This window comes from Odontesthes bonariensis, chromosome 16, assembly GCF_027942865.1.
Source record: "Odontesthes bonariensis isolate fOdoBon6 chromosome 16, fOdoBon6.hap1, whole genome shotgun sequence".
NCBI lineage: Eukaryota > Metazoa > Chordata > Actinopteri > Atheriniformes > Atherinopsidae > Odontesthes > Odontesthes bonariensis.
The window spans coordinates 11,833,231-11,856,039 of NC_134521.1; the positions used below are offsets into that span (position 1 = coordinate 11,833,231).

The window sequence follows — 22,809 nt, forward strand, 5'->3', positions numbered from 1 at the left end:
TGGGATAACCTGGAGGCAGTAAACACGAGGTCAATAAGTCATCTGGTAAGTATACAGGAGATAGTCAATAACTTTAACATGAAATTTCAACAAAAGGCCAGCGAGACTACCAGTAACGTTAATCATCCAGCACAGAGTGAAGGCTCTGCCGTTCCTTTGTTCCCAGCATCCTGATGAGGCTGATGAGCTCCACCTGTGAGGCTGCCCAGGTTCTCCACCAAGATCCTCACTAGGAAAGATGTAACACTCGCACTCACATACACACAAACACAGGACTCTGACACTTATCCTACTTGTCAAGCATTTGACAGGAGCTAACAGGAAGCATATAAATTTGTGCACTCAAATAGCAATCTGCCTGCTATTTCATTGAGATTTTAATGTACTAAAGTGACAGAAGAAGTATTCAGATTCTTAACCAGCAGTCTGAAAATACTCAAAAAATATTGATAAATGTATATGAAACATGCTTGTGTAGCGACTGACTGACGTGCAGACATTTAATTTTAATTGTTAAAAAAGTGTAGTCGTCATCGAGTAAAATATTTAGTGGAATACAGTTTTTAACATAGCCATACTCAGTTAAATTACGAGTTCCACAAAACTGAATTCAAGCACAGTACTTGAGAAAATGGACATGTGAGGGACCTTCGTGCGTAATCTGATGCTCATTGTCTACTGGACTGTAGTCCTCTTGGTTGATTAACTCTACATAATGAAAAATAGATTGTTTGCTGCCATCAAAATGAAAGAGCAACGTATAACAGCATTAATGGCAGCTTTCCCTGCAATCTCCTGCAGCAGTGACACATTGGGACAGTGGGGTTGGTGGAGGATTTGCATTTGATGTGTAACCACACTGCCCTGCTGCTGAATGTCTTTTAGTTTAGTCTCTGCAAGGAAACATCTGATTAATTGTACACCGGTAAGGAACTGCTCTCAGCAGTCAGGCACACCGGCTCATTAACAAAAAAAAGGGAGAGAGATGGGGACTGGCATTAAGGAGCTGTGTGAATATCTTACTGCAACTTCACTTCAAGATAGACACGTATCAGTAGGCTCTGACTCCCCCATTCACCCGCCCCTGGGTGTAAACACAGTTTTCCTCACAGGCACCAAGATTGGAAATGAGGCAGGGATTCATCAATCAGGCTTCTCTACTTCAAAAGGGCTGTTATGCTGCTCTGTTTAAGGACTCTATTAGGCCTCATAGCGAACATACAAAGAGAAAAGAAGAGTGTAACTGGGATGCACATGTAACAGAATAACCCAGTGGTAACCGAAAAGGTGTTTTTCTGCCAGGCTGCTTTCAAAGGATTTCTTAAAAAAAAAAAAAAAAAAAGATATGCAGATGAGAAGTACACAAGATTTGGACTTTAAAAAAAAAAAAAGAATCCTCAAGGTTAGGCAGGTCTGTGTCAGATTTGATAAATTTCCAAAACTGAACAATGCTTTTTTATATTTTGGAATATCCTTTTGAGAATGTTTTGACTCATGCTGAATAAATTCTAGATTATCTGCGGGAATCAGATTGCCTTTAGATTTACTGCAAATGGAGCGTGTTTGCTAAAGCAGTTTGGATGACGCACGTGTATGTGTTTTGTGCGGTGACCTCATTGGTGAAAACCTCAAAGGGAGTTGTGCATTCACTGAGAAGATACAGCTGAGGCGTTGGCTGTCTCAGAGTGTTTCTGCTCAAACCAAACCCCCTCTTTTAAAAAGCTGTCCATCCACACTGCCAGACAACCAAAATGGCACCAATTGATCCATGGACATCCACGCATGCAGAGGCAGTGTAGCCTGAAACAAACAAACCAAAAAAAGAAACACGCTGCAGACTTTCTGCTCTGTGGTGCTGCATTGAGCCTATCATAGCCACAAATTCATGTGTATATAAATTAATAATTGAGAAGCTCTTTTGCGGTTTTACCTGTTTCTGAAGATGATTTATTCAATCTGTTGCTGTTATAACTCAGAGCAGCAGGTTTCACTGCAGCCTTTTCTTGACACCATTGTTGCTTTCAAACATGGATGGAAAACATCTTGTTAACAGAGTGGCTGACAGGCTTGCATAGCAGGAAATGGATTATAACACACTTGTTCAGGTACAGTAGCCATCAAAAGGTGAAATATTTATTATTTTCTTAAAAATGGGAAGTTATAATGGTTGGTTCTCATTACAATTGTTAATAGTTAGGTATGAAATTTACGACATCTCTGCCAAGAAACATGAAAAGAAGTCATTCCTGCACCGGTGTAGCAGGCATGAAGATATAAGATTAGTCACTATGCCAGAGTAACAAGGCTGGCTCTTAAAAAAAAATACTTTTCTCAATGCTGATATCTGTTTCAGAACCTTGGACAGCTCCTGCTGCCCACAGCACTGTATGTGGGTTCATCAACTTCTTCTGGTATGCGTCAGTTACAGTGTGTTGTACTCTGTTTTAGGACAGATTTGGTGGTAACATGTGTCCTGGGTGATCTGATCACAAATGGACTATAGGTACGTGTGTTCGCATCTCAGTAACATGCCCTGTATGCAATTAAACATGTACCATGTGTTGCACAGTCAGATATATACTAAGCAACACACATAACATCAGTATGTCTCTGTAAAATCACAAAAATAGTGACCTAAGCTAGCTTACATAATTATTTTTTTTATCACATGTTTCAGAGTTGCCTGAGTGACATTTATGAGGTGGTATTTTGAAACGCTTCTGTGTTCACTGAAATAAGCTCAGTTACGGACTGATCTGAGACAAATATCGGAGAACGAAACAAATGATCTGTGATTGTACAGAGTTCGCTGTCAGCTCACCTCTGCTGATAAAGACACACGCTAAAGCTTTTCAGGCTGTTAGCATTTTTCTGCTCCACTTTGCTGTGTTCAAAGGTCCTTAATATTACGTGGTTTCACATGTGATTCTTGTAGCGATATTACTATTGGACAATATTTTCCCAACAAAAATGGTCTTTCTTGCATTGACAAGGGTCTCAACAATCAAACTGGGTCAAACTTTTAGCCCAAATATAATTTCTTTGCTATGATCTCACAGATTTTTGTTCCATAATTTCAAAAGAACCGGCAGATGTGCCTAATTCTGGCACTGCCTTTTACAGAATTAATATTTTCAAGAAACCTCAAGAAACATTTTAGTGGTAATACCACTGCTTGTGTGGAGTCATATCAGGACAGTGAATGGTCCCAGAATGTGTCCCCAGGATGGATTCTGTTTCCATTCCTAAGCAAATGTGGTAAAAATGTCCTGGGCCACTGAATTTGGTCCGAGCAATCAGATCTGAATGAGTCCTCCGTCCATCCTGAGCGTATTCACACCTGTATTTAGCACTGTCCACTTGTAATTGGCTCACCCAAGATACATTGCAAAATCAAATGTGAACAAACCCTTAAAGTCAATATGTAAATGTTTGATCTTGGTGGAAGGATGCTGGATTTTTAATGATATCGTTCAATTTTACTGTAGAACTACAGAACATCAGCTCTCTCCTGTAGTGGACTTAGATGGCCCAGTGACAGACCCAAACTTGAAACTCAGGGCTTTTTAAATGTGTACATATTAATGTTCACAGAATGCTGATATTTCATTTAAAATCCTTTGTGTGCGAACACAGATGATGTGCCGACATCAAAGTGCGTCCCTCTTGCCTCCAAATCTAATCTTACAAAACATCATTCCATTTTTGCGTGACTTATGATTACCCAGCAGACATTTTGACTTGTCTTATTAGGGAAGTTAATGACGACTCTGTTGTGCTCCTTTAAATCATTGCAGCGGGATTGCGAGCCAGTATGCGAAATACCCTGAGACACAAATCAGGATAGATTAACTTCTTCGTTTATTTAGTTGTGTGTATCCTGTTAAAATATCTTTAATGGAAGATATGAAGATGTAGTTTTATAGCATAAATATGTTTAAATTTTTTCTTAAAACTTGACATATTCCAACAAATCTGGAAACCTGAAATGACACTTAACTGGAATGTAGTCAAGGTTAAAAAGTAATATGAGAGTGCAGATCAGTTACTATTTATTTGTGAGCAGTTTGCTTTTCTTTATATGGAAGAGGCTCGGCTGTTTTAGGAGCTCTTACCGAATCTGAGCAACTATGATGATCCTGCAAAGAGAGCTAATCCTCTCAGCAAACATTTAGAATATTATGTCAGATGCTACATGGAGGCATTGAAGTTGATATGAGACTTTAGACATTTTGGAATCTTGTCGATAGGCAACCTGAAGCTGCATTTGTTGCATTTGTCATTTCTGTGACTAACAGTTATAAACTGGAATTGTTTATTTTCACCTCTGCTTCTTGACTCATAACGCTGCCACATAAAATCAGAAGAGAAATCAATACCTCGAAGATATTGTGAGATTTTTTTACGTCCTGCACTTACAGTACGCTCTGGCTCATGGAATGACCTTTGCGAGTCATCTAATGACAGTAAAGATATTTTTCTTTCTGCATCTTAACATCGTTGCCTCAGCTGCTCACTAACAAAAGAAAATCCGAACATTATGGAGACGTAGAGAGAGGGAAGGAACAGAGGAGTCAGCAAAGCCTTTGTGCTTTTCTGAAAAAAAGAAGAGCAAACGGCACAGAGGGCCAAGCAGCTGTCAGACGTGCTGTCAGATGCACCACATTTTTTTTCCACCTATCATATTCAGAGCCCTATTTGATTTTTTTTTTTTTTTCCCCTGTCAGATCCAGGTTCTCATATCCAATCTGCACATCCCTCAGCACTTTGCATGGCCAAATACGAGACCAGGTGACTAAGGGAGAGCCAGTCTGCTTTATTAGGTGCTGCTCTGTTTATGCCTCGGTGCTTGATTCTCTGTTGCTCAAATGCTGTTCATCTAATTCAGGCCACTTGCTTTCAGGATAACGCAAGGCCATTACAACAGTAGTCTCTTTGCATTATGAAAGAGATTGATGTGATGTGCTCTTCCCTGTTTGCCCAAGAGAAAACGCCATTTTTATTTGCTTAAGAGATGAGAGGGTGTGCTTTTTTATAGGATGGGAGAAACAAGAACAGGCAGTTAGTTCAGCATTCACTGATGGGAAAGAGCCATCCATTTATGAGGTTCAGATATAGCTATCGACACTGTGTGGGTGTGGGGGGTAGTCTTTCACTCTGTCTTTAAATCTTTACGTGCATGGCTTTGAATCGGATTCATCTTTAAGTGCAATGAAGATTAATGTATTATTTTGTGACCTGATTTAAAGTTGGACAAGAGATGAAAGTAAACAGGAGAAGATATTCTGAACATTCTGTCAGCAACTTTGCAGCTGTCATTTGGTAAGAAATAATCTGTTTGATTAGCTCTGATCAGAGATTTGGCGGGGGTGGGTGGTGTGGGGTGCAGGGCTATTTGTAATTCATCTCATTTGGAACAGGGAGCTGTTATCTACGTTAGATGGCATTAGGAGTGGGTGTTGTTAGTCTAATTGTACTCAAATGTGTCCTTTTTACTGTCATTTTGCAGCTCGGGTCCTTTCTGTTTCACTGCCTCGGTGGGTTATTGCCTAGTGAAAGCAGCATTCTTAGTGGAGCCACATATAAGGAGATTTCTCTGAAGTTGCTTCACTGGGTTTGTCTGAGTTCCGATTGGTGTCACGCTCAGCTTTGGGCATCCCATGACAACGTCGCAATTCAGATGCCTGCAAGAGAATTTTAAAGAGGTCACCTTCTCCAGGGAGGGGGAGGGACAACTGAGTCACATTTGAGACGGCACACCACGCTCAGCCGCTGCCCTAGACTCTGAGGAAGAAACACATGGCCTGGTGCCAGTGGAGCTTCAGTCAGTCTCTTTCTTCCATGCAGTTGGTCACAGATGATGTAAATCTCCTGGTATACAGATTTGATCAAATATTTTTCCCTAGGACTCTACAGACGCTGATATGGAGTGATTTAAAGAGACTTGTCCAGTAATACACAGCTTTTTGCCACTAACAGGAAAATGCTTTATTTAACGCACTATAACTGACAATAAGGGAGCTATAGTTCTTTATGATCTATAAAGCCAGTCCTCTAAGCTGCAAATAACACCATATCATAAGAATACATACTGCTCTCCTGAGCACTGCTGTGTGAGCTGCGATGCTCATATACTAAAGAGAATCATACGTACGGGCCAACTTGGCTTTGTGCTTCCCGTCCAAACAATCCCTGCCATCCTCACGTGTTTCTTTGGGGCCATTTAGGGGACAATTTCAAAGCATAATGCGTCCAACAGTTTTTGTGTTAAAGGCTTGAGCATAAACACAAGATGGAACTTGAGATCAGTGATGCACTCGATGATTTAAAGGATCTGACATCTGCAGCAGTTCTACAGCATATGTTTGTGATGCTTTGTGGACAAGCGTCCGGCCACCTCGTGTAACACCAGCCTGATTGTGATTGGCTCTTGCACAGCAAATGGCATGCTAATTTGCATGACACATTTCAACCATCGTCCCCACGGTTGATGTCACAACTAATCTCTTCAGGAGGAGCGTTGTCCTTTTTTCCTTCTGTTTGAGAAGCAGCCTGTAAAAGCTCATTTCAGCTGTGAGCTGATAAAAGAGCAAACTGTCCAGTTAAGTACTGGTGCAGGATGAACTTCTGAGAAAACATATGTTGCAGGAAACACTGGAGGCTTTTCTTTCTTCCCTTTAGTTTCTTGCCTGCAAAAACTGAGTGTGTTGCTTTCTGGCTATTTGTATACGACTTATGCATGTGATGTGCTCGTGTTAGGAAGCACTTGCCTCTTCTCATTTTTTGTCATTTTGGAGGCTGCTGGTCTTCTTGGAAGTTTGAAAATAAACGGCATCCTGTTTCTCTGCTTACTCAAGCCATTGTGATGCCCTGTTGATGCCAAGTTGCCATGCTTACGTGTCATCTTGCCACAGCTTGATTTTCAGTATTTACAGTATTATTTTTACTTAAACCTGCTATAAGCTGATGTTTTCAGCTAGCTGGAGTTTGTGCTGTTGGGAAGGTAGTTTTCAATGGGTTCATTGAAAGATTTTTCCACTTAGAATAGCTGCCTACTGGAGTTAAAACTTACACCGATTAGAGCAGTGGGACTGAAACGAATTAAAAAGTTGATAATAAGCAGAAAACAAATAAACAATAAGCAGAAAGATTCTATATGTTCTGTATCAGCATATCAGGTGATAATTTTCTTTCATCAACCAACTGGTGATTACTCTTATGCAATAGCAGTCATGATTATAGCTACTTTGAAATAGCATTATTACTCATTGTCTCATCCTTGAGACATAAAGCAAAATCATCAAAAGAAGCTGCGGTCTTTGGCAAATGTATATCCAGCAAAAATAGTTCTGTTCATGAAGAGAAAAAGTTCTCCCGATGTTAAAATGTCTTTCTTATGTTAATGTTTATGCATTTAGCAGACGCTTAATACAAAGCGACCTACAAATGAGGATATAATCATGCTTATGCAGCAATGAATTTGGTGCACCAATGTTTTCTTCTTCAGGGTAGAATACAAGTTAGCTGAAGCTGGTGTGATATATAATCAGACAAAATGAAGGCCAGTGAAACGGTAGACTGGGATTCTGTGAGTCAGCACAGAGAAGATCATATGTGTCTCAGGATTTGTGCCCGTGTGGAGAAGCTAAGATATCCCTGTAATCAGCACCAGCCACTGTCCCATATTAAGCTAGCTGTCCATTGTATGTTTTATAGCATGTGACAGATTGTAAAGTGGCCTCCAGGTGAATGATTTTAGTCATATTGAACTCAGTGAATCTAACGTTACCAACAGGCTGCTGATGTTGTCAAATAAAGAGAACAGAAACACACTCTCCATCCATTTGAGGGGGCTGGAGCAGTCAATGGGCAAGAGGCAGGGTACACCCTGCCAGTCCATCACAGGGACACACAGAGACAAACAACCATACATGCTCACGCTAACTCCTAAGGACAGTTTTAGAGACACCAATTAACTTGACATGCATGCTTTTGGACAGTGGGAGGAAGCCAGAGTACCTGGAGAGAACCCACGCATACACAGGGAGAACATGCACACAGAAAGGCCCCAGCTGGGAGTTGAACCTGGGACCTTCTTGCTGTGAAGCGACAGTGCTAACCACCACACCACCGTGCAGCCACACTCAAACACCAGCTAAGATTATTCAGGAATACAGTCAGCTAACACTTTCCACAAGTCTGAACTAATAAATAGTGTTTTATGATTGAGTAATTTCATTATTAAGTCAGTAAGAATTTACAAGCAATGAAGATGTTAATTTATGAAATACATTTATTACTGCCACACAGTATCAGCATCGGCCCATTTTCAGCTTGTTGACCGCAGCCGGCACATCAGTAAAAGGGATAACATCAGTGATATTTATCCGGTGTGTCCAAGTTGTGTTGCTTTGACTTTGCCCTGAAACAACATTTATCTACATTTAATTCTGTTGGGCACAAGGGGAAATAATGACAGCAACAACCGGAATTTGCTATCAGTCAAATTATTATCTTTATCATTGTTTTCATAACCGGTGCATCCCTAGTTTTGCCCCCTGAATGCACGCTCATCCATCAATGTTTGTACGCCGGAGATACACGTCTAGGATTAATAACATGGTAATGAAATAAAGACATCTTAACTTTTTAGTGCTTCTGTTTAGAGACCTCACTTCTCTCCGATGGGATACCGAAGAGCTCCTGCCTCATAAAAGATTTAAGACAAGCAAATACTCTTTTCATATACAGTACATCACCCCTGCGACTATTGTTTATTTAAACTGTTTTGGTTTCCACCTGCTACTAAGAGGAAAGAATATGAATTACTATCACATGTGACTTTCTTCACTTTCTGATGACACTATTGTTTAATGCAAATTGCTGCCTGCTCAAAAAGGCTCAAAATCCCATTACATATGCAGGCTGTGAAACTAATAGAAGCAGTGATCTAATAGAAGCTAAAAGCCCAGCAGAGTTGGAGAGTGTTTTCGTAATTACTGGCATGCCTGAAAACTAAGCTTTAGCACCACTACGCAACACTTAAGTGATCCATATTCTCCCCAGCATCAAGGTTGTTTTGTAAAACATGTACTTGTGTAAAAGATGTGCTATTTTGTGCTATATATATATCATTGTGACAATATGCTCTTGATTTTGAATATGTATAATTCTTCAGGCCTGAGCTGAATAATTGACTCTGTAAAATGCCCTTGATGATTGTCCTGCCTGCTGGCTGTTGTTAAATGTACCATCTGTTTACAAAGTCAACCAAAACTCTGTGTCATTTGTCGGCACATAATACTCAGCGTTGATATGCACTAAGAGACCGATGTGTCCTTTGACATTCAGATTTCATGTCAGAACAGCCTGAATGCCAGGTTCAGTTCAGTTCATTCCTTCAGTTCAGGGCTTTTGAACTTATTCTTTTTCTACACATCTGTAACTGTAATCATACTTAACATCAACATTCTCATATAAATTATAAACCCAAATTACCCAGCTTAGTTACCTGTGAGAAAAATTAAAAAAAAAACTAAACTCTCTCAGGGGAATCATTCGTAAATCCCACCCAAATCCTTTTTCTTAAGCAGCTATTAACACATTTCAAAACGCCATGCATATCCCAGCTTATGATTTTCAGTGCCACGTGTCAGACTGCTGGGAGGAGAGCTGACACTCAGCTTGCATTCCCCTTATACCGCTGGTATAAGATGTTGTTTTTTATATTTCTTAGCTGCTAAAGAATCACATGCCTCAGCAATGTCGAACCTTGACCGAGGTCAGCTCCCCAGCTTCTTATCAATCATCAGACTCCTCCACAATACATCCAGACATCACATGGCAGCCCATTTGAATTGCTTAACCTCTCTAAGTATTAAGACTCCTGAAGGTTTCTTTTAGCTCTGTAGCCCCCCTGAGTAGCTTATGTGGTGGCACACGGTGAGAAGCACTTGTCTTTAAAGGCCATACCTGATTTGAGTGCTGTCTGCTGAGCACTTCACTGTGAAGGTCACTAGCAGGGGAAGGGAGGGCGGACATGTCAGCTAAGTCGCTGTGCTCTGAATACTTAGTAGCACTGCTGGGAACATGCATGTCTCTAAGAGTTGAGTAACCAGCAAATGGTTGAGCCAGTTGGGAGCAGCTAGTTCTTTTTGCTGTGAGAGCAATGAGAGACAAAAGCTCATCAGTCAGATCAGAAATACAGAATCACAGGTGAGCGCTGCACAGGTATTAAAACAAATTGACACATATGACAAGTATGACCATCATGAATAATTCGATTCACATTGATCAGTTCTTCCATCACAGTTTCTATATATGTGAAGGACACGGGTACCTCAAGTTTTAATGTTGATATATGATAATATCATGAGGTTTTGCAGTTGGTTAGGTGTCAAGATGGCAGATTTAGAACAATATAGACTCTAGAATTTTGATAAATATAGTTTATTTGAGCATTTTAAAAGCTACGAGAATAAAAAAAGATAGCTTATGTTCTTAAACGTGATTAGCTTCCAAACATGTCATCATGTTTGTCATCATGTTTGCATCAATGCAGGCCTTAAACTCAGATCCTTTCATAGAGAAATGCTAGAACTCTTCTCTTCCTAGTTCTGAACTGTGAAGGTAAAATGTTAAAGTAACACCGGCCAAAACAAGCAAAAAACAAGAAATTAGGAGCTTTGATGTTAAAGGTTCATGCTCAACAGCCTCGATTTGAACATTTTTTTTTTTACGGTGCTACAAACTCACCCCTTTACAAATAATGCAAGGGGAACTGCTCAAACCATCCAAACGCTTTAAAATGTTAACACTGACATACATTTCTATATTACCTTGGAAAACACACAGTATGTACAGTAACACTTTAAATTGTCATAATTGTAAAGCAGTCCTGTTTTGCAGTTTGTGTTGAGCTGCAGGAAGGTGGTGATACAGAGTGACAGCCAGGTTTTATTTAGCTTGTGTAATGGCTGCTTCCCACAGAGAAGCTCTGTGGCTGAGGACTTTTTACATAAACAGTTTTTTACTCTACAGCACCTAAAATAATATCTATTATTCTAAGCAATCAGCAGTGTTAGCCCTTCTCTGGTAACACAGCATTTGAAGCCTCTCATTTATAGCATGCTGGCTCGGTGCTAAACAGCATTTTCACTGCTATTAGTTATGACCCAATACAGCTCGTAGTGAGCACCTGTCACCATACATTTCACCACACCCTGACATGTTCCGTGCACTATCCTTTAAGTAATGAAAATGTCTGATGCATGTTGTCTGTTTTTTTCCATGGTGTGAGTTTTAGATTCATCTTTTGAATGCTTCTAATGTTGACTTACATGTTTGTGTTTGGAGGCAGTGATTTTAACTCGCACATTAAGCCAGAGTTAGCCTCGCTGTTATAATACAGACACAGACTGACACTTGATGTGGAACTGATCGCTTTAAAAACATGGCTTCATGCCTGTGGCAGTGTCCCATTTTCTCTCACTTTACCTCAATCAGCCATTGACACTATTTTCATAACGATCTTGTTCCTGGCAACCAGGAAAATAAAACACCAGAAATGAATATGTGCAACTTATTTGTTTTAATTTATTTAATGTATTTAGAACAAAACTAGAAATAATCTTTAACTAGCTTGTAGTGACTGTTATCAGCTGATTTAGAGACTACCTGCCATGACTGCTGACAATGTAAATCTGTAACCTTCTTAGTAAACCTTTGACAGAACTGAAGCCCCCCCCCCCCTTCACGGGAATGAGGCTTTTCAGTGCCACTGCTCAGCCAGGTGGCTGTTAGCTCAGCTTCTTCCTTTCATATGCCTCATATACTGATCCATCACGCAGTGCAATGCCTTCTGCAAAGTAAACACAATGTTAAGTAACACTAGTTGTGCTTTTCTTTTTAAAATGCTTCTTTAGCAGTCCAGTTCACTGCTTTAGCTTTCGTGCAGGCCACATGTATTATTGTCGTGTAGTGTGGCAACTCTTAGCTCTAAACTTGCAAGTCCTCTATCAGACATGAAAGAGTCTCTAATATTATCTCTGAACAGGAGTCATTAATCTGGCACCTGACAGAGGTAATGCATACAAAATGTGTTGTATAAAAGTCTTACTGCAAGGTAATATTTATAAGATTCACATGAAATTGTTATCAAAAGGCATAATGTCACATTTGTTATGTAAACCCACCTTTATTTAAACTGTGTTCATTGTTTTGTATTGAAACCACATTAGCATATTCCATAACACTGTATTCTGCCTGAATACATTTTCTGTCTCAAATTATTTTGCTATTACGTGCGCTTACAAGAGTATTTTATCATTTAAGCTTCTTGATAATGTCATTAAATATGTTTATAACCATTTATTTATTTGTTTTTGTCATCAGTTTTGATTCTTACCACATGTCTCTGCTTGCGTGCCTTGTGTGATGGAGCTCATCCGTCTCTCTCCCTCAGGTTTTGCAATCCTCCAGGCCATAATGGAGTCAGCTGTAGCCAATAACTGGCAGGTAACAGCTCGCTCGGTGGGGAACATTGTGGACCCTACAGAGTACAGACGCATCATTGAGGAGATGGACCGCCGTCAGGAGAAACGCTTTCTCATCGACTGTGAGGTGGATAGGATCAACTTGATACTGGAGCAGGTATTAAGCCAACACACACCACCAGTTCAGCCACACCACCAGTTCAGCCGTTTTCTTAGAAGAAAACTCTCCATTATGATCAGAGTTAATTTTATGCCTTCCCTCCAGCCTTATGATTCTGCATGTTCCGTTGGTTGAAAAAGAAAAGAAGACATTTTCCTGGCTTTCTCTGCTTGCCACTTTATATTCCTTCTTTGTTGTTACACTAAGCTCCCAGAGTTCCTCATGATTGCCTCAGATTTCAACATTCTCATTTAGAAATCGTGTTAAAACAAGGAAGATGTGGGTTTACTCAATTAAAGCTTATTTGTTGATTTGTTATTGTGTAAGTGTGTGTCTGTGTGTGTTTGCATGCTGTTTGAGGTCACCTGGGCTTAATTCACATGGAGGAATTAAACAGCCTGCTCATTCGTGTTTCCTAGGTGATCGTCAGCTCCAGTTTTCCCACCAAAGTCTCATTTCAGTCTGTGCTTCTCACTGTGTCTGCAGTACACAGACTGTTTTAATGTCAAAAATTTATTTTTTGAGTTTTAACTGGGAATTATCATACCTGCTAAATTGAATTGTGACCTATATTTGCTTCTTTAGATATGTCTTTATTTAGATGGTACGTTTATAGTCTTTGCACTAACCTGTCCCTGTCTTCCCTCCTAATCTCAGAATAAAGGCAGCACTGACACTGGCTGCTGTCAACTATCTTAACCGAGTAGTGTTGATTGTCAAAACTTAACAAAGCTTTTGAATTATAGTGCAGACGTAAAGTTGTTCTCTTAAATTCAGTCTCCTTCTCAATCTACACAATTTTCTTTAATGAAAGACACAGATAAACCTTTTATTAGCGTATTTAAACAATTTACTGATGGCAGACTAATGTCCTCTCTGGAATGATTTCTGAAGGTTGGCACAGCTTTTATCGTTTCTCCCACATTTCTTGGCAAAACTGTTAAAGCTCAAGTGGGTTTGATGCAGAACGTCAATGCACAGCCATATTCAGGACTATAGAGATCCTCTACTGGGTTCAGACACTTTTTATGAAGCCTGCGTGTATTCTGCAGGTTGTTGTCTCGTCAAAATGTAAATCTTCACCCCAGCTTGAGATCCTGAGTACTCTGGAAAATCTTTTATTCAGTTACTCTTTATTTTTCTGCATCCATCTCCTGACTAGTCCTCCAGCCCCTTTCACAGTAGAACATCCGTACAGAATGATGCTGCCATCACCATGTTTCACTGTAGGGATTGCATTACTGAGGTAATGTACAGTCCCCGGTTTCCTTCTCGTGCTCAGCTGGAAATTGTTGCAAGATTGTTCCGACTTTGCTTCATCAAACCAGATAATTTAGCTTCTCATTGACTGGGAGTGGTTCAGGTACCTTTTGGTAAAGGCAAATTCATATGTTACAATACAATAAAAGCCTGACTGGTGGAGAGCCGCACCAATGGTTGTTTTTTGTGTGCCATCTCCCCAAAGGATCTCTGGCTATAATTCATTGGTGCTCCTGATTTGGTGGTCACCTGTCTGAAAAAGGCCCTTTATTGTTGTTAAGCAGTCAATTTGGATGGGCAGCTAAGTCTGTTGGGATTTCCAGATTTACTCCAATTTAGAGTGATAAAGACCGCTGTGCTTCTATCTCTTTAAATGCTACAGAAATGTTCCTGTATCATTTCCGAGATCTTTGCCGTTGCTTAGTTTTTAAAGCCCGTGGCTTAGTTTTCATTGACATTCAGCACAAAGTGTGAGACCTTAAACAGACAGTTGTGTGCCTTTCCTGATTATGTGCAGTGATTCAGTTAGGCTCAAATAAACTGCACTCAAGTTGTGGAGGCATCACCAGGACTACTGATATATAAACCGCACCAGAGGCCAAACCCGTAGTAATGTGTTCGGCCCATAAGTTTACTGCTTGTGTATGTGTTTGTGTGTGTTTGTGTGCTCATTTGAATCATTAATCTAGGGCGTGTTTTAACCTTCTGTTCTTTGTTGAGATATCTGTGTATGAGCGCTGCTGCCCTCTACATAATAATGTTTATTATTGAAGGACGTATTATTTTACTCTGACCTTCAGTGAGGGTCTGTCTCCATTTCCACAGACACAAAGGGAATATTTTTGCAACAGCACTGTATATTTTCACTAATTAAGAGAGGTTTACTTTTCTCTGTGCTGCACATTCACACAGAGAGTTTCTTCAAATGTTCTAAAACTATCCTGGTAAGAATCGAGTTGTCCAATCAGATAACGATGGTCACTTTCTGTCACGTTAAGCAGATTCAATCATAGCCTCTTTTCTCTGCCGGATTAATCTCGGACAAGTGTCCCTCCAGATGCTCAAGAGTGGCAAGTCACATTCACATCTCTTGAGAAGGACTCCTTATACGAGCTGTGACATCAACACTTGGTTTAATGTAATATCAGCTCCCATGTAAGTAGGACACACTGTCCCATAACAGCAACAACAATGAGCCTACTATAAATAGCCTACCCTCCTAGCCTGAGGGAAGATCTCTCATGAAGGCAGGAGTGAGCAAACACAACTGAGATCACTCAGGCATCAGGAAGCCACCATTCTGGATGGTTTCAATTAGTGAGATGATGATCATTCGATTCCTTTCGATACACACAGCCAGGCTGTTATATCTACTGAGAGATTTATTAATGGATGTACTGGATATGGAAACATCTGTCATTGAGTTTGTGCTAATTACTTTTGTCAGCAGGGTACTCTCAGGAGCTACAGGTTTTATTTGCTGATAAATGTGCTGTGGGATTTTTTGCTCTTCTGTTGGCTCTCTTACCACTTTTAAAAGTATCAGTTTGCTCATCCCTTCAGTAAAGTAAAGACGGCGTGATAACACCTTTAAGGCTTCTCATCAATAATAGAAACTCAGTGGATTTGTTATTTCTTCCAGAGAGGATCCATCACCTCTGGCACAGTGGAGAGGCAGAGAGCTTGTGGGAACTGAGCCATGTGGTGTGAGTCTCCCAGTCTAGTGCTGTGGAGAGAAATGAGAGTAGTGCTGAGCACCCAGAGGTGCGCTGGAATTCCACACCCAGTGAGTAGGACAGGGAAATGAGATGCTGTATGTGGATGAGATCACATGGATGGATGTAATTTAATCCTTGGAATAAAAAAAAATTCTGTGAAGTTGCTTTATTTGGATTTATCTGACCTGCTAATGTCAGAAGATAGCCAGGTATCAGGTTACCTCTGCAACCTAAACCTATGTACCAGACCTCATGGTTGGAGTCTGCATGTTCTCCCCCACCATCCAAAAGCATACATATTAGGTTAATTGGTGTTTCCAAATAGACCCTAAGAGTGAGTGTACATTATTTGTTGTTTGTTCGCCTCTGTGTGGCACTGTGATGTACTTGCGACCTGTCCAGAAGTATATATCGAAAATGGATGGATGGATGGAGAGACTTTCTAAAAAACACTGATGGTGCACACTGCTTGCATGACTAAAAATGCACACGTCTGTACAAACCGGTGAACAAATGACAGATGGTAACGAAACTGTGATCCCAGCTTCTGGCAAATGCTGGGACGGTTTTTACAGTAAGTGTGCAAAAATTTTATTGGAACATTTCAGAGCTAATTGATGTTGCTTTTGGCCACTCATATTGGCTTTTGTACATTTGTACAGACTACAGGGAGTGACTTGGTGATGAGCTTAACCACCTTTTGCTAGTGAAGTATGTTTAATACCAATAGTGATTCCACAAAGTGTGTTTAATCATCCTAAAAGGAGGAGTGGACGACTCACAATGCTCGACAGAGGACTTGACAGTTGTTCCTGAATATCTGACAAAACAGTAAACATCAAGGAAAATGATAATAGCTATAGAACAGATCATCTAAACTACTGTGTAATGTATACAATTACACTTCTTTAGCAAGACAGTGACAGTCCCTTAAAAAATATTTATATGATCATAGTTTATGTTCACCTGCAGTGAAAGCTCCAGAGTGAGCAACCAGCACAATGAAGATGAAGGAGCTCTCTAAATATATCAGGGACAAAGCTTTGGTACAGATATAAAAAATATATAAAAAAACTCTAAATAGTCATTACCACACAATAGAAAGAAAATGCCACCACAAAAAAACCTGCTAAGAAAGGAAAGATCATCAAAACTCATTACACCAGACAAGAGGCAAAGAGGTAATGTGAGAAACAAGTTTATCTCCATGAGACACATTTAAACTGTAAAAGCAAAACGTTTTTTAAAGAAAATAGAAAACAAAAATAAAACAGAAGACTCTCCAAATATGTTGGAGAAAGCACAAAGTTGTGGCTAGATCTTTACTTATTGGCGATCAAGGAAAACACTACGTGTGTGTCCAGCACCTCCCATTAACCTGAGGACAGAATCTCCACTGCAAAGCACGGTGGTGGCAGCATCATGCTGTGGCGATGCTTTTCAAAAGCAGGGCCTGGGGGATCTGTATAAATTTAGGGAATTATAGGTGATGCTAATACTGGTACATTCTTGAGGAAAAGCTGTTTGATTCTTCCAAAGATCCTAATTATGCTGCTAAAGCAACACTTGAGTGGTTTAAGGAGAGATGTTTAAATGTTTTGGAAGCCCATAACTCCATCCAACTGGGAATCTGTTTTAAAGATTGTTGTTTATCAGCAGAACTCGTCCAAGCTGTAGAAACCAATGGAGTTCAGTCTTAAGCAATGGGAAAAAGTTACATGCTATATGTGCCAAACCCCAAGAAACCTGCAGCTGTAACTGCTGCAATGATAACTAATGCTCAAGATTTCAAGATTTTTGTTTTATTACCGTACTTGTTTAAGAATTGGAAGAATTTTCTTCTTTAAAAGTGGTGAAACAAATCCCTTCCCAAAAGAATCTGTTTTAATTCCAGGTTGTAAGTTAAAGGATAACTGCGGTATTTTCAACATAAAGCCTCTTTTCTGAGTCGTCTGCAATGTTTTAGAACCACCCTCACCACTTTTTTGATGTTTACTGCTGTCTCCAGTATTTGCCTAATTTTGATTCTTCTCAACCTGCTTCAGAATGGCAAGTCATGTGCATGTCCAAAAAGGTCCGTAAAAGCACCATAAACGTCCGTTTTCAAAATCATCAACTCACCGGAGTGGTTACTGGTGTGCACTGGTAATCCATATCAAATTTCGTTGCGAAAGGTTGCTTCTGTCGTGTTTTATTTGGCAGCTCGTTCATGCGCGAATTATTTTCTTAGGCACCTCACAGCCGTGGATAAACTTCCGCTCAGCAGTTGAATCTGACTTGCTATACTCCACACCACTTGATGGCGCCATTGATGGCAATTGTTCATTGTCCTTCGGCACGTAATCGGCACGTAATCGCCACGTAATCGGAGTAATATCAACGAACATCCAGTAAAGCAAAGCAAAGCAAAGCAAAGCAAAGCAAAGCAACTTTATTTATAGAGCACTTTACAACAACCACCGTTGACACAAAGTGCTGTACATTAAAACACAACAATAAAAGAAACAACTCCTGCATTATATATTATAAAACTAGATCCTGCTGGAATTAAAAGCCAAATAAAATAGATGGGTTTTAAGACGAACTTTAAAAATGGGCAGTGAAGGGGCCTCTCTGACCTGCATAGGTAAGTCATTCCATAACTTAGGGCCTATGACAGAGAAAGCCCTGTCCCCTCTGAGCTTCCTTCTAGTTCTTGGCACCTCCAGGAGCAGCTGATCAGCGGACCTGAGAGACCGATGGGGTCTATAGGGATGGAGAAGCTCAGAGAGGTAAACCGGGGCAAGATTATGCAGTGATTTAAAAACAAACATAAGAATTTTAAAATGAATCCTAAAATTTACAGGCAGCCAGTGAAGTGAGGCCAGGACAGGGGTCACATGTTCTCTCTTTCGGGTTCCTGTCAAGAGTCGTGCAGCAGCGTTCTGAACCAGCTGCAGACGTGAGAGCAGCGACTGACTGACTCCCAAATAAAGGGAGTTACAGTAATCCGATCGAGTTGAAATAAAAGCATGAATCACTGTTTCCAAATGCTGCCTAGAAAGAAAAGATTTCACCGACGCCAATCGCCTTAAATGATAAAAACCGGATTTAACCACTGCTCTTATTTGTCTGTCCATTTTAAAATCACTGTCCACCATAAAGCCAAAATCTGTAATAAAAGGTTTAAAATGTTTAAAATGTTCCTCCAAAGGTCCCAGGTCAGAGGAAGTCTCACAAGAGCCACTGGGTCCAAACACAATCACCTCTGTTTTATTTTCGTTAAGATTTATAAAGTTCAGAGCCAACCAAGCTTTAATATCCCCTAGACATGCCAGGAGATGTTTGATGGGATTTACCTCCTTCTGGTTTATGGGCAAATAAATCTGGCAGTCGTCGGCATAACAATGAAATGAAATCCCATATTTCCTGAAAATAGAACCCAGAGGCAGAAGGTACAAAGAGAAAAGCAGTGGGCCCAAAATTGAGCCCTGTGGGACACCATATGGCATTGAAGCATCAGATGATTCAGAGTCATTAATATTCACAGAAAATGTTCTGTCCTTTAGGTAAGACCTGAACCATTTCAGAGCAGTGCCATCAATACCTACGTCATGGTGCAGTCGCGATATTAAAATGTTGTGGTCTACTGTATCAAAGGTAGCAGTTAGGTCAAGTAAAATCAGAACCACATGGTCACCAGAATCACATGCAAGAAGAATATCATTAAAAACTCTTAATAAAGCAGATTCAGTGCTATGGAGAGTTTTAAAACCTGACTGAAAAACCTCCAGTATGCCATTTTCGTCTAAAAATTCTTCAATAGAACTCAATGGGATTTACAAAATGTCAAATAAAACACGACAGAAGCAATTTTTCGCAACGAAATTTGATATGGATTACCAGTGCACACCAGTAACCACTCCGGTGAGTTGATGATTTTGAAAACGGACGTTTATGGTGCTTTTACGGACCTTTTTGGACATGCACATGACTTGCCATTCTGAAGCAGGTTGAGATGAATCAAAATTAGGCAAATACTGGAGACAGCAGTAAACATCAAAAAAGCGGTGAGGGGGGTTCTAAAACATTGCAGACGACTCAGAAAAGAGGCTTAATGTTGAAAATACTGCAGTTATCCTTTAACAAAACATGAAACGCCAAAGAAGGCTGAATAGTTGTTTTTCAAGGCTTTGTACGTTTACTTGTGCCTTCATCATAGGGTTGTCAAAAGAAATCTTTTCTCAAATACTTGTGTCTAATCAGATTCTCACTGGCAGCGATAAGAGTTTTTATCTCCTGTATTTGACAGACAACTTCCCCACAGACAGGCAGCCCTTCTTGTCACTATCCTCCTACATGTGTGAGTTAGAGCCTGTCTCACTGTCATCATAACAGTGCAGGTTGGGACTATTGTGCAGATTTTCATCTGCCTGTTTGTTCAGTTAGCAGCTTACTGCTCATGCTTAGCTTGTCCCTTTGAACTATGGTGTATTTCAAAAAAATAAACGAGCATTCCGACCGCTGTCCTGAGTATATGTGAAAGATAAGACGTGGAATCAGCTGGCAAAGGTCTTGTCTTTCTGATATAAAACCCGCCATGAAGTAAAAATACTGTAAAGAAGGAGCGCTGTGTGTGTATCTGTTACCGCTGTCGCTGTGTCCAGACATTTGTAGGGATAACTAGTTTGATGACTCAACCATAAACCTGTGTAAAGTTTGCAGAAACAGACACACTGAGCTTCAGCTGATCTCTCTGCAGCATTTCAAAAACAGGGATCAACTAATATTTCTTCAGAAGATACTGAAATGACCCAATTCAGTACATCCAGCCATGTTGTAAAAGAAAGAGCATGACTCCTGAGAAAAAAAAAAGAGAGAAACTAAATGAAAAACTGAGCTTAAATGAGTACCTGACTCCCTGGAAGTAGATAACATATGTGCAGCTCATTGAAAGTGGCAGTGATGTGTCAAGCAAATAACTTAAATCAACATGCAGCTCAGAACATTAATATTTATTCCATCCTAACATCATTACCGGTAGAGGAAAGTTTTATTGGCTTGTTTGTCATGCAGTCAACCAAAGGAGACCCTTGAGAAGTCTGAGTTAAAAAACAACATCAAAAGCATGCAAGTGGGAGAGTTAGCAGGTGCATAACTCCAACAAGAATAGTGAGAACATTACAATTTTATAAGCTTTTTATGTTGCTGAAACTGGCGCTCAGTAAGAAAACTGTGTGAAGTTTAGATGTGTGTAGCTAGAGCAATCTGCAGCTCTGTTGATCCTCTGTTGCACTAAGTTAATTAATGTAAAGGATGTCTGTGTATAAGGTGTACACAGACAGAAAGACACACATTTTATTATGTGACACACCCACTGCCTGTTGAAAGATTCAGTTGTCATAGAGGCATTTTGAGCAATGTTTCTCTGATGTGCAGCCATGTTCTTCCTTCAGTAACCAGCTTCTTTGACAGTTAAATCCCTCTTCACATTTTGCCCAGTTTTGAGTAGGATAACAATAATTAGTTGACTGGTGTTAAAGGACAGTTATCCACTTCAGGATTCATGTTCCAGTACGGAGGAAGGCATTTGACAAATCAGTGCAACAAAGTGAAGCCTTCATCAGTGTGGAGGGAGTCATCAAATCTTCTTCAAGGCACTTGGGCAGACATCCAGCTCTGCACAGGACTGAGGCTCCAGCCTGCTTAATTAGAGTCAGTTCCCCCAGGAATATTTAGGCTGATGGTCCTGCAGCTTGGCCCAGCTCAGACCAACTCATCCAGACAGGCGGGCAGGAGGAGCCCTGGACAAATAGACATAAGCCATAACAAATTCCCACACTTTGTCTCCTCTCACAGAGCAGCGAGATGGACCAACATTTCTGATCATTTTCTAAACAAGGAGGCGAACACATGCAACTTGGGCTCTTGTACACGATTCGTCTGATACTGTAGCTATGATTCATTCGATTGTAACGCACTGGTGGGAGTTGGAAGATAAAGCACTGGGTTTTATTTTTGACTACAGAGTTTAAAAATCAGTTCATATTTGTGTGGAGGCACCCTGCTGGTATACAAGAATGTTTAAAACACGGGACAACAGTTGTGGGTTGGAGCTAAAACTTAAAGGAATAGTTTATATCATGACGATGAAACTAAATGAATGTTAGATGAATGTTATGATTCCTGCCGTCCCGGTTGGATTGTTGCCAGGTGAGAACATTAACTGTAGGGAACAGCTTCGAGGGCATTGCCCATTGAAAGCATTAAAAATTTAGAAGCCAGTCAGATCAGTCGGTACTTCAGGTTCTCTTTGCTTTTCAGCCCTCAGGTTTTGTTTTCCGTACACTGTTTGAGGAGGCTGTTTCTTAAGAAATGGATTCAAACAGAGAGGCAGTTAAGAGTCCTGTGACACTCGCTTAGTGACGGTAGTGCCTGACCTCTCGCAGGTTCCTGGTGGTTTCACGCAGTCACAAAAAGCGATTACCTCTGGAGACTGTGAAACTGGAGCATCAGGATCCTAAAAATATTTGTTATGCCCAGATAGTTTCACAGCACTGCCAACAGAGGAGGAAGCAGAACCCCCATAAGAAAAAAGGATTGATTTTGAATTTCTGTGCAAACAGTATGAGAGATTTTGAGAGTGCCATGTAAAAGACTGCTAAATTACATATATGTTTGCAAATAAAAGTGGAATTATTCCAAACTATATCTTGGATAATTTTCACTTGTTCATTTAGAAATGTTTCCCATTGTGATCGTGCATGTGCATTTAATCAAACAACACAGTTGTGAACATCTTCATTGTGATTGTAAATGCTGCATATCCCAGATAAGCATCCATGTTCTACTGTATTTATACAAACATGATTGTTTTTGTTTTTTTATTAACAGGATTTATCTTAAAACGTTTCATGTTTCTATATATACAAACCCTTAAAGGATTGAATAAAAGTGCATAAAAAAGAGGGATTAGATAGACAAATGTTTTGTTTTACTAATAAGCTGAATTCACAACTCTTTAATGATCCTCATTAACATTTTACTTAGATTCATCAAATGCAGAAAATAGAAGTTTTACTGCCAGGTATTATGAATATGTATAAGAAACGGATTATTTTCACAGGTCATCCCAGTATTTATGTCCACAGCCAAAGCTTGAATCATATAAGTATTGCTGTGACTGAAGAGGCGCCAC

At 40.1% G+C, this 22,809-nt stretch overlaps 1 protein-coding gene across 4 annotated transcripts in view; it reads left to right on the forward strand.

Moving 5' to 3' along the window:
• The window catches only part of gria3a (glutamate receptor, ionotropic, AMPA 3a), a 75,671-nt gene that overhangs the window by 19,554 nt on the left and 33,308 nt on the right, over window positions 1–22,809 (forward strand). For all 4 annotated transcript variants that reach the window (XM_075487902.1, XM_075487901.1, XM_075487903.1 and 1 more), the window contains exon 4: window positions 12,464–12,651. In XM_075487902.1, coding sequence (XP_075344017.1) covers window positions 12,464–12,651 — 188 coding nt within the window. The remainder of the gene's footprint in view (window positions 1–12,463; window positions 12,652–22,809) is intronic.